This window comes from Pimephales promelas, chromosome 13 (assembly GCF_988280905.1).
Source record: "Pimephales promelas chromosome 13, fPimPro1.hap1.1, whole genome shotgun sequence".
Lineage (NCBI taxonomy): Eukaryota > Metazoa > Chordata > Actinopteri > Cypriniformes > Leuciscidae > Pimephales > Pimephales promelas.
The window spans coordinates 474,040-485,599 of NC_142781.1; the positions used below are offsets into that span (position 1 = coordinate 474,040).

The 11,560-nt window shown below is 38.1% G+C and overlaps 1 protein-coding gene across 1 annotated transcript; it reads left to right on the forward strand.

The window, feature by feature from the left end:
* The first annotated feature begins 580 nt into the window (after positions 1 to 580).
* LOC120479283 (NLR family CARD domain-containing protein 3-like) lies at positions 581 to 11,438 on the forward strand. Its single transcript, XM_089118277.1, has 3 exons — positions 581 to 714; positions 3,326 to 3,618; positions 9,500 to 11,438. Exons 2-3 carry the CDS (start codon positions 3,344 to 3,346, stop codon positions 11,436 to 11,438), a joined length of 2,214 nt encoding a protein of 737 aa, XP_088974403.1. The 5' UTR covers positions 581 to 714; positions 3,326 to 3,343.
* Positions 11,439 to 11,560: the final 122 nt, after the last annotated feature.

Below are 11,560 nucleotides of genomic sequence, written 5' to 3' on the forward strand. Positions count from 1 at the left end.
TAGAGTCAAAAGGATGGTTGTTGCTTGAGAAGGGGAAGGGGTATATGGACCAGTGGTATACCTGGAGGAAGACATAAGAAAGACTCAAGTGAATAAACAGACTGTAGTGGCAGTGTTCTCTGACATAGAGAAAGCATGACATGATGTGGTCAGAAGGACTGTTAATTAATAAAATGTGAAAAATATGTAAAAGAAAGGTTAGAATTTATGAACGAAGTAAGGAAATTGGGTGTTGAATATTTTAATATGGAAAGCATTTTGAAAGTACATAAAGATCAACATAAAATATTTAGTGCTATTATAAAATTTGTAAAAGAAATAGGAATAGACGGAAGAATTTGAGTTAATTGAGTTGAAGTTATTTTTATTATTTTTATTTTTAATATTATTATTTATTTATTTATTTTTATTTTATTTATTTATTTACTTAATTAAATACTTTACTTTTTTAGATGTTAATTTCCACACGCTTATTAGTGCTTCACACTCCAGTCCTGTGGTGGCGGTAATGCACAAGAAATAGTTGCCAACCGCCAAATAAAATAATAATAAAAAGAAGAAGATATGCCGGTGTGGTGAAGAGGTCTCCTGCGCATGCGCACTCTGCATTCTGAGGAAACACCTCTGAGTCCAAACCGAAAGTAAAGACTCGATTCTGACGGATGTAAGTTCACATTTCAATGCCTTAAAAACTGACATAAATATCACATGACGGTAAGTTCGTTTTTCTGATTCTGATATCATGTCATATTATTGTACACGGTTTTCTGTTTTGCGCGCTTATCAGACGCGTTTAAATGTTAACGGCCATTTTAGGGAGTTGTGTAAAGCGACGAGGCCAGTTTCATAAACAGCCGCTATAACAAAAAAAAGTCAATCTTTAATCAGACCTGGTACGACAATGGAATCCTTAATGTTAATCAGTTGCTTAATGAACAAGGTTTACTTTTAACATATCCTGAATTTCTCAATAAATTCATGATTCCTGTGAGGCCAAATGCTATTGTTTTAGATGCAATCCCTGGTAGAGTAGTTTCACTTTTACGAAATCCTGGATTATGCCCTATAAATATAGATCGTCAAATCAGTTCTTGTTTTGACACAATATTTATTGGGGATATTAATATATTAATAGATAAATGCAGTAACAAATATATTAGAAATACTTTAAAAACAAACTTTTTGCCTTGCTCAACAGGTTTTTGGTCATCTAAATTTGAAAATATTAATTGGAAAAGAGTTTTGTCTGTAACAAGTAAGTTTTGTATTAATAATAAAATTAGAGAGGTTTCATATGTACACAGAATTTACCCTGTCAAGGAATTACTTTCTGAACGTTTCCATTTGAATATTGAAAACTTGTGCGAATTTTGTGGCAATGCCTTTTTTTTTTAATTGTATTTATTCAAATATGTTTTGGTTGGATGTTTTAATTTTCATTTCTGCAATGTTGACTCCAAAAGTACCATGTGCTTCCTTATACAACTTTTCATATTACTTGGAAAATATCACATTCATGTGAAAAAATGGGCTAAAGCTAAGCCAAGCTTTGAACACTTTATGAAAGAGATTAAACTATATGGTAATTCATTAGATAAAATTAAGAACAAAAAAGCAAGAAAGACATATGAAGTATTTTGTAATTTTAAATTATTGTAACTTTACCCCAGGCATGATTTTTCTCTATTTCTTTCTTTTTTTCCCCCTGTATTTTCTATTTGTTGTGAGCTGTATTGTCATGTAAATCTCTTTGTATATTCTATGTTGCAATTTAAAAAAAAAAAAAAAAACTCCTCTAGAGAAAAAAAATAAAAAATAAGTAAACAGCCGCTATATTAAGCCTGTTTAAAGTGACCAACTATCAGTAACTTTAGGGCTAACAGTCTTACTTTTCAGACTCAAATGAGAACAATCCACCTTTTTATGAAACCGACTTAAATGTTATGATCATTCTTGAAGAAGAAACTAGACTGACTGTAAAACTAGTTTCTGCATCTGGCGACAGGAGTTATAATCATATCGACATCTATGATTCTGCTTTTAGTTGAGACTCATTTATGATTGCTTTTACTTGAGACTCAACCCGCCCCTTCCCCTATCCCCGCTGGACCTCTGGGTTGAAAAATCGTCAATGCAAGTGAATGAGAGAAAATAATCATTTTCTAATCCCGTTTGAATTTTGCAATGAATGTGAACATATGTTGTCTGTGAATTTTTTATATGATGTTTCGTGTAAAGAATGCTACGATTTAGCGGGTAGAATTTTCATACGACTTTGTGTGAGAGCACTTTGTGGACTACAACTCTTTCGACGTGTTTGATATACATCACCCCCACCAGCACACGGATCCCGCTGAACATGCCTGTGTCTTTGGTGCACTTCACTGCCTTCTTTTAGGGAGAGGACACACTAGTTGAGGTGGTCTTTCTTGTTATGTCTATTCCACAACTGCTAGCCAAAGAATCATTCAATATACTGTCAAACTCGTTACATGAGAAATTATATAAAATTCACAGACAACAAATGTTACATTCATGGCACAATTCAAACGGGATCAGAAAATAATTATTTTCTCTCATTCACTTGCATTGACGCTTTTTCAACCTAGAGGTCCAACTCGGAGTTTTACGGATGGGCGGGACTTACCAGCTCTATAGCACTTTTAACAATATAGATGTTTCACAGCAGCTTTACAGTGATAACAGGAGATTACAGTATCAGAGATTGTTTAGGGTTTACAGCAGATCTAGAATAAAGTTATTGTCCAGATAAAGTTAGTTTTGATTGATTCACTTCAGTTGTAGAGATCATTAGTTATTAAAGGGATGGTACACTTTGAAATTAATTTTTGATATGTTTTAGCTTATAGCTTATGTTCAAGGGCATCCAAGATGTACATGTCTTTGTTTCCACAGTATTTTAAATTTTGACATTTTGACATTTTTTTCATCAGTCATACACTTATATTTAATGACTCGTTAATATAAGTACACACTGATGGGCTAAGACACAAAACGAGCGGTTTGTGTGAGAAAACGAACAGTATTTATATAGTTTTTACCTCTTGTTAACCAGCCGTCGAACTGATCTGAATCAGTTGTTCAATGTCCAACTGAACCGAACTGAACCGTCTCCAACATTACGCCGGAAGTGATCTCTCGTGCGTCACGCAATGTTTACACAGAGATTTCGGGAGTTTTACGATTGCCATTTCCCGTACATCTAAATAAAATACAGATACAATTACTGCCTGCTTTGCACACTCCTAATATATATATATATATATATTGTTATGTATTTGTTCTCTTGTGTTTCCATATGCAGGTCTGAAGTCAGTTTCTCATGATGGAGAGCAGAGAGAGATCTTCATCTCCAGACCCCAGCTGTGTGTCTATGAAGAGTGACAGATCCATGGGTCCTCCTCTTAACTTCAGTGATGAAACAGTGACCTCTGACCCCAGCTGTGTGTCTATGAAGAGTGACAGATCCATGGGTCCTCCTCTTAACTTCAGTGATGAAACAGTGACCTCTGACCCCAGCTGTGTGTCTATGAAGAGTGACAGATCCATGGGTCCTCCTCTTAACTTCAGTGATGAAGCAGTGACCTTTGACCCCAGGTGAGATATAATCCAGTTTTAGAGACATCAGACTGACTCCTAATAAATGAAACGGCAGGCAGAACTAAAGTGAGCAGAATGTGCTGTAAATGATCAAATGGGGAATGATACGGTGGCTGAGAGAGCTCAACACACTGCAACTGAAGAAAACACAAATAGAAAAAACCCCTGCAAATTAAGAAAAGATCTTCATCAGTTTCACAACACACGTGAAATGCTCACAGTAGTATATCATTATAGCTATTGTTACACTTTTAGGAACGAGGCGATGTCACTTCCGGGTGCAACACATTTATTTATCTGTATAAAACACAAGAAAATGCAATGTTCACACAAGGAGCACATTTCGCTGCACTTTCGCGCTTCATCTCGTGCTGGGCTACTTCTACGCTGCTAGCTAGTCAGCCACTCACGCGCTACGCAACTCCCGGGTGCCCCCTACTGGCGACTCCGAGTCTCACCAAATTGAACACAATGCAATAAAGTAATACAAGTAACTACCAATAACATTAACAGTTCAATTGAGATCTCTCTCGTTTTACATTCTTTAAAGGGGGTGCATTGATATCTGTCCTATTTTACATTCTTATTAGTGCTACACTATATTTCAGTCGTGTTATATATCTCAAGCCTTCATGTGTGGTCTTTTTTCATCATCTCTGATTCCCTCTTTATTTTTCTTTCCAAATTAGCCAGATCTTACTATTATTTTTTTTTAACCAGTTAACCTTCAGTCTATGCGCTGGCGCTCTGAAGTTTTCTTTTTTTAATTTAGTTCAAAGATTCAATCAGATTTAATGTTATACCTTGACAAACTATACATCACTAAAAAGATATAAGACTCAAGTTTCAGTATTTGACCACTATTGTATTGTGAGAAACTTATAGTGACAGTTATGTCTTAATCTGTTTCAGGAGTTATGAAATGAAGAAAATGAGTCGATATCTTTAATATGAATTATAAGCGTCAGCTGGTCCATTCAGAAAAAACTCTGTGCTGTCGTCATGACAGCGATTCACAAAACAACGTCCCTCAGGGCTTTAGCTCAAAAATGTGCAGACTTGGAGAAATATTGATAGATTCTGATAGATTCACATCATATTTGTATAGACGGGAATAATATTGATTGAATTTATACTAAAATGCGTCGATGTAATCATTATGAGTGCTTCTTCCTGAGTTGTGCTGTGTTTTCAATTCATACCAATAGCCTGAAGGCGCTCTCTGCACAGAATATTCCATATATGGAAGATGAAGAAGAGCCATAACCATGTGACATTCCAGGAACTGCTTGACGTAAACACAGAGATCGCTGTAACATGCAGATAAAGATGTTTTGAAGACAATAAACATGATTGCAATGATTTTTGAGTTACCTTTGTTCTTCAAGCCATGCATCTGAAGCCAAATTTAGGGCTGGGTACCAAGTTCGGTATTTTTTCGGTACCGACCGAATTGCCTCGGTACTACCGAGTATCGAAACAAATAGGCCTATAGAAGGTCAAAATATGTCTACTCTTAAACAAAACAATTAGAAATGAATAGTTTGATTACCTGATCCATATAACGTTACAACAATTAAAAATATATCCTTGCTGTTGTTTCCTAAAACATCCATAATCATTAGGCTTCTGTTGCCAGTGCTTTGCGGCAAGCTTCACGTGTGCTGAGCGTGAGGCATAAATCCCACCCCCCAGTAGCCTATATTTAATTCACATTTATTTCTATAGCATTTTTCACAGTACATATCGTTTCAAAGCAGCTTTACAGAAAATGCCTGTTTCTAAATTACAATTTAGAGTGATGATCTGTTATTATCAGAGGTGCCAGTGTAATGCATTTCAATTAATTTTCATTCAGTTTCATTGTTAAACAATGCATTAAGATAAGGCAGAAACAATGAGCTCATTGAAGTAAAGAAAACATGTTGTTAAATGATTAGGAAACATTGAAAACTTTAGCATTGCTGCTTTTTTACATACTCAAAATATAAGTGTGAAAAAGTCAACAACTGAAAAATAAAATAAAAATGTAGGTAATATTATATTGTTAAAACTGGTTACATAATATTGATATCGAAAAAGGTATCGTTCAGGAACCGGTATCGAATTCAAGGTATCGAACATTTTGTTACGATACCCAGCCCTAGCCAAATTAGATCACAGAAGATTATTTAAAACACTCGACTTGCGTTATAAAGTAAGTTTGGAGCACAAACATGGTTTTAATCTCATAAATTGTCGTGTATTGATGGTGTGCTTAGCTAACATGCTAGCTAGCCCAGTTGCACTTTTTTTTCTAAATAGGAATGCTTACTGAAATTTTTCAGTGCATTTGATCCATTTTCAAAGGTGGAGCTAGCACTTTGATAAAATAAATCAGGGTTTGAAACCCTATGAACAGTCTGTGAATAGCCAGTCGAATAGCCAGCTATAATGCAGACAAAAAAAATGCATATTTATAGCCATAACCAGTCTGTAAAGATGTGAATGTGTGCATGGGGAGACAGAGACTGAATGGGACTCGTTTGCACCACAAAACTAGCCTGGATGCCAGCCCGAACCCCACCCACAACATTTTTTGGTCGGGAAGTTCGGTCTGGACTCGATCCATTGAGGAGAAATTATGATCAGGCAAGAAATGATCGGGCCAATCGGATTGCCAGGGCGGGCTTTATACGATGATGGACAGATGATCTGCAAGGACCTAATCATCACGTTATCAAAGAGCGCTGAACTGGTTTCCCTCAGAGATGACTGCAGCTGGAGAATTGAGATGTATAGATACCGCTGTCGCGTCTGTTGTAAAATAAATCACTGCAATCAAGGCATTTGTCGGAAAGATATTTTTGCCGTCCTTCCCACATGATTCGGCAAAAGTGTAACTTATCAGCTGGCTCTGACGGTCGTTAAGAAGATGGGACGTAATGAAAAGCCTGTGATCGTTGTGGTTTCTCCTTTGGTGGCACTCATGGATGATCAAGTAAAAGAAGCAACACTTGTTATTTAACTTGTAAAATAATAAGTAAGTTCTGAAGTTGACAACTGTATGCAAAGTAGTTGACTTACTGCGTTGCTCTGATTGGTTGTAGGTCTACCGACTATCCAATTGAATGCAGAGGTTTTTTTTTCCTGGTTCGGTTAAGACACGCCTCATAATCAAAGCCCTACAGAGCAGTTTCAGACTCATATTCTGACAAGAATATGAGTCTGACGAAGTCAGGCTACCACAAAACAAAGACAATAGACTGAATAGATGACTTAGAAGATGACTAGATACAGGTAATTACAGGTACAGGTAATTGCCATTTTTCCCTGAATGTCTGGTGAATATCAAAAACAAAACTAACTTTACCCCGCTTAGAAGCTGCGCGGAGTGTACACAACACAATATAACAGGGCTGCCAACTCTCATGCATTGAGCTATTTCTCACGCTCTCACGCCACACCCCCGATTTCTTGTAAGTCTTGTGCTGTTTTATGAAGGCTATCATAACCATATTATGGTTTCTTTTTTTAGTTCATTGGCAAAATATAACGCTAGAGACCTTCATGTTAGTTTATAAATTTTACATCTCATATGTTTGGCAAAAGGCGGTATCGAACTCGGGTCCGAGCGCATCAAAAGCTCTTCCACGAACTACACGCTCTACGATCTACGCCACTGTAGCTGTTCCATGATGGGCGTGTTTTTGCTATGAAGAAAGGCACTAAAGGTGGCTTTAGTGCAAATATAGGCTATGCTCCATTTATCTGACCCCCCCCCCCCCCCCCCCATATTGCGCATAACTATATTGCGCATGCTACAGAAAACATAACAGCAAACAGATTGTGATTCGGAGGAGGACGAACCTGATCCATATACGCTGGATACTGAGCCCTCCTTTGGGAACAACCGGCTTGTGAATCCACATTTCAATTCATGTATGTTTTTGAATGATTCGTCATTAAAATGATGAGAACACAAGGTTCGGGCTATACTGTTGTGGTATCGTTGCAAATATGAACTCTAACCACTGATTCTTCACATGCTCGTCCCTGGACAATGAAAACAAGTGGCTGAACTGTCTTTGCAATGTAGAACACAGCGTCTGCTCGTCATGATGCTATGATGAAGTATTTAAATGTGTAGACTTCAAGTTTACACTGAGCTAATGTTTCGTATCTATGTCACGAAAAAAAAGCTAATGACTCGTTTCAAAAACAATTCATTTCATAGACTCAGAGTCGACTCTCACTTTTGAAAGACAATAACTTTATATACGGTGCACTTTCAGGTATAAATCATTGCAGGATGTTTTCATTCCCTTAGAGCTATATTCCACACCATATGAACAGTCATTTTCAAAAATCCATGATAGGGGCTCTTTAATTCTACATTTACAATAAACTCAAGTGAGATCATACTTGTGCTTTTAGTGCAAAGGGTTCATGAACTGTATCTGTTTTAGTTTGGGTATGTCATTTCTGATATAAACAACTACACATACCTCCTTCCACTTCCCAAGGCCGTTAAACCAAAACCTGGCAATTTTCTTATTGTCCTAAGTTTGGCGTCTTTACTGCATGTCCCAGTCAGTTCGCTCTTACTTTGTTTATAAGTTTGCGATCGCTGTACTCGTAAGCACGGGGGTTTATCTAGGCTCTACAGGGTTAGATTGGCTTAGTGGCTGAAACTACTGCTGAACCACTTCTTCAGGAGGACATCTGAGACGAGATTCCACACAAAACTGCACAAGTGTAAATGCATCTGATTGTTGAAACCACGTATCTAAATTTTACTCCTTTAGCAATTTTAAAATGCTAAAAATAAAAGTGTGAGAGTGTGTTATAGGCTATGTAATGTTATAGCAAGATGTGACAATGCTACTGCAACACGCATCACGGCAGCTGAGCATCTATTCATAAAGCCAACGTGCAAACTATTGCAAATTAAAGTGAAAGTAAGTCGCAGACAATACTCATCATTAAAAGTAAAGATTTTAATGACCCATTTCCAACTAAATGTTGACAGGATTAACAAAAACACCTAATGTTTGGAAATAATGACGGTTCTTTGGTCCTAATGCATTTTAACATAAAAATAAGACGATTAAAGACAAGACAGTGGCTGACTGACATACTTTAAAATATATTTTAGCATTTTGGTAATCGACGGCCTACCACCCCTGACTAAGTAAATTTAACCCAATTCGATCGTGGCTCTCCTGGTGTTAGTGTTATTCCACAAGATTTATGGATAAGCTGTTTGATTTCTAATTATTAGTATTATTTTCACATTTCACTTATCCTGCTGTGCACGAGCAAAGCTGTTCCTCAATTTGTGTTTCGCATTTGAATGGTCAGCAGGCTTTAGCTTCAATTTTTAAGAAATTATTATTTAATCGATTGCATATTATGTCGTGGATATATCCCTCGAATGGAATACTGCAGTCCCTTTAGTCTGGCTCTCTCAGATATTTCACATGTTCGCCTAAAATTACTAATTAACTCATTGGGAATGTCTGACACCAGTGCATCCACACTGTAATAGATGTGCCAGCTGCGAAAGCTTGACAGGCGTAGCAACAGTAACTAAGGAGGGAGGGGCTTAGCGAAGGGTCAATTACGGTAAGAAACTCATTGTCTAACAGAATCTGGTGTCAGATTGAGGATGAGGATTTGGTTTCTTCCTCGTTTCTTAAATCTGTTAGTGAGTTTGTTCCTGGTCTCTCATCTTTAGATGTGATAGGAAATTAACTTTTGAACTGAAAGACATTAATTATACAGAAAATATGAGATTGACATCTTTATTGATTGACTATATTTTCATTTTATTTATAGATTTAAATCATTTATTTTATTCAAATCATCTTTTTGTCCCATTTGTGTGTTTCAGCAGAGTGGATAGAGATGATCAAACTGGAGATTCTCCTCAACCAGTGAATGATGAACTACAGAGAGTCAAAGACCAACTCAAAACCAGCATGAAGAGCAAGTATGAGAGATTATTTGAGGGAATGAATCTCCAAGAGAATGAAACCCTCCTGAACAGGATCTACACACAGCTCTACATCATAGAGGGAGAGAGAGGAGGAGTGAATGAAGAACATGAGGTTTTACAGATGGAGAAATCAGCCAGAACACAACACTCACAAGACACTCCAATCCACTGCAATGACATCTTTAAAGCCTCTCCTGAACCAGGACGCCAGGAGAAACAGCAGATCAAGACTGTTCTTACTAAAGGCATCGCTGGAATCGGGAAAACCGTCTCTGTGCAGAAGTTCATTCTGGACTGGGCCGAGGGGAAAGACCATCAGGATGTAGATTTCATGTTTGTGCTTCCATTTCGAGAGCTGAACTTGATCCGAGATCATCAGTACAGTCTTCACAGACTTCTGCTGGACTTTCATCCTGAACTTCAAGATCTGGACTCAAAGATGTATGAGGAGTGTAGAGTTGTGTTGATCTTTGATGGTCTGGATGAAAGCAGAATCCCACTGATGTTTTCAGACGCTCAGGAAGTTTCTGATGTGACTGAGTCTTCATCAGTGGGTGTGTTGATGTCAAACCTCATGAAAGGAGATCTGCTTCCCTCGGCTCTCATCTGGATCACCTCCAGACCAGCAGCAGCCAATCAGATCCCCTCCAAATACATCCACCGTCTGACAGAGATTCAGGGATTCAGTGATCCTCAGAAGGAGGAATATTTCAGGAAGAGAATCAGTGACGAGCATCAAGCCAGCAGAATCATCTCTCACATCAGAAGAGCAAGAAGCCTCCACATCATGTGCCACATACCCGTCTTCTGCTGGATCTCCTCCACTGTGCTTCAGAAGCTCCTGGAAGAAGATCTGAGTGCAGAAATCCCTCAAACTCTGACTGAAATGTACATCCACTTCCTGCTGATTCAGATCCACATGAGGAATCAGAAGTATGAAGAGAGAGATCCAGAGAAACTCCTGCGCTCCAACAGAGAAGTGATTGTGAAACTTGCTGAAGTGGCTTTCCATCAGCTGATGAAGGGCAATGTGATGTTCTACGAGGAGGACCTGAGAGAGAGCGGCATAGACGTCACTGACGCCGCAGTGCATTCTGGGATTTGCACTGAGATCTTTAAGGAGGAATCTGTGATTCATCAGAGGAAAGTCTACAGCTTCATTCATCTGAGCGTCCAGGAGTTTCTCGCTGCTTTCTATCAGTTTTTCTCGTATATGATCAAGAACGAGGAACCACTGCATAAATTCAAATTTTCCAGATTTGACTCTCTGTATGATCTACTAAGATCAGCAGTAGATAAAGCCCTCAGGAGTGATAATGGACGGCTGGATCTGTTCCTGCGGTTCCTGCTGGGCGTCTCACTGGAGTCCAATCAGAGACTCTTACAGGATCTACTGACACACACACAGAACAGCTCAAACACCATCAGGAGAATCACACAGGACATTCAACAGATGATCAAAGATGAGGAGAGTCAGAGTAATAAACTTCTCTCAGCGGATAAGAGACATCATGATGCCTTTTATGTAGATGAACTTGATATGCGATACAAAGAAAATAAAAAACTTGCTGAACTCTCAGCTGATCAATCCATCAATCTGTTCCTCTGTCTGCTGGAAGTGAAAGATCAGACTCTGTCCAGAGAGATTCAGGAGTTTGTGAAATCAGACAAACACTCACAGAAGAAACTCTCTCCGTCTCACTGCTCAACAATCTCCTTCATGCTTCAGATCTCAGAGGAGCCGCTGGATGAGCTGAACCTCATGAAATACAACACATCAGCTCAGGGCAGAAGAAGACTGATACCAGCTGTGGTCAACTGCAGTAAAGCTTTGTGAGTGTTCATTATTAAAGCCCTTCTGTAGCCAATCATTTATCCCTTAAAACTCATCTTTGATCAACAAAATTACATATTTAAATGTGTTTTCCAGTGGAAAAACTCTTCATCTCTTAAAATAGC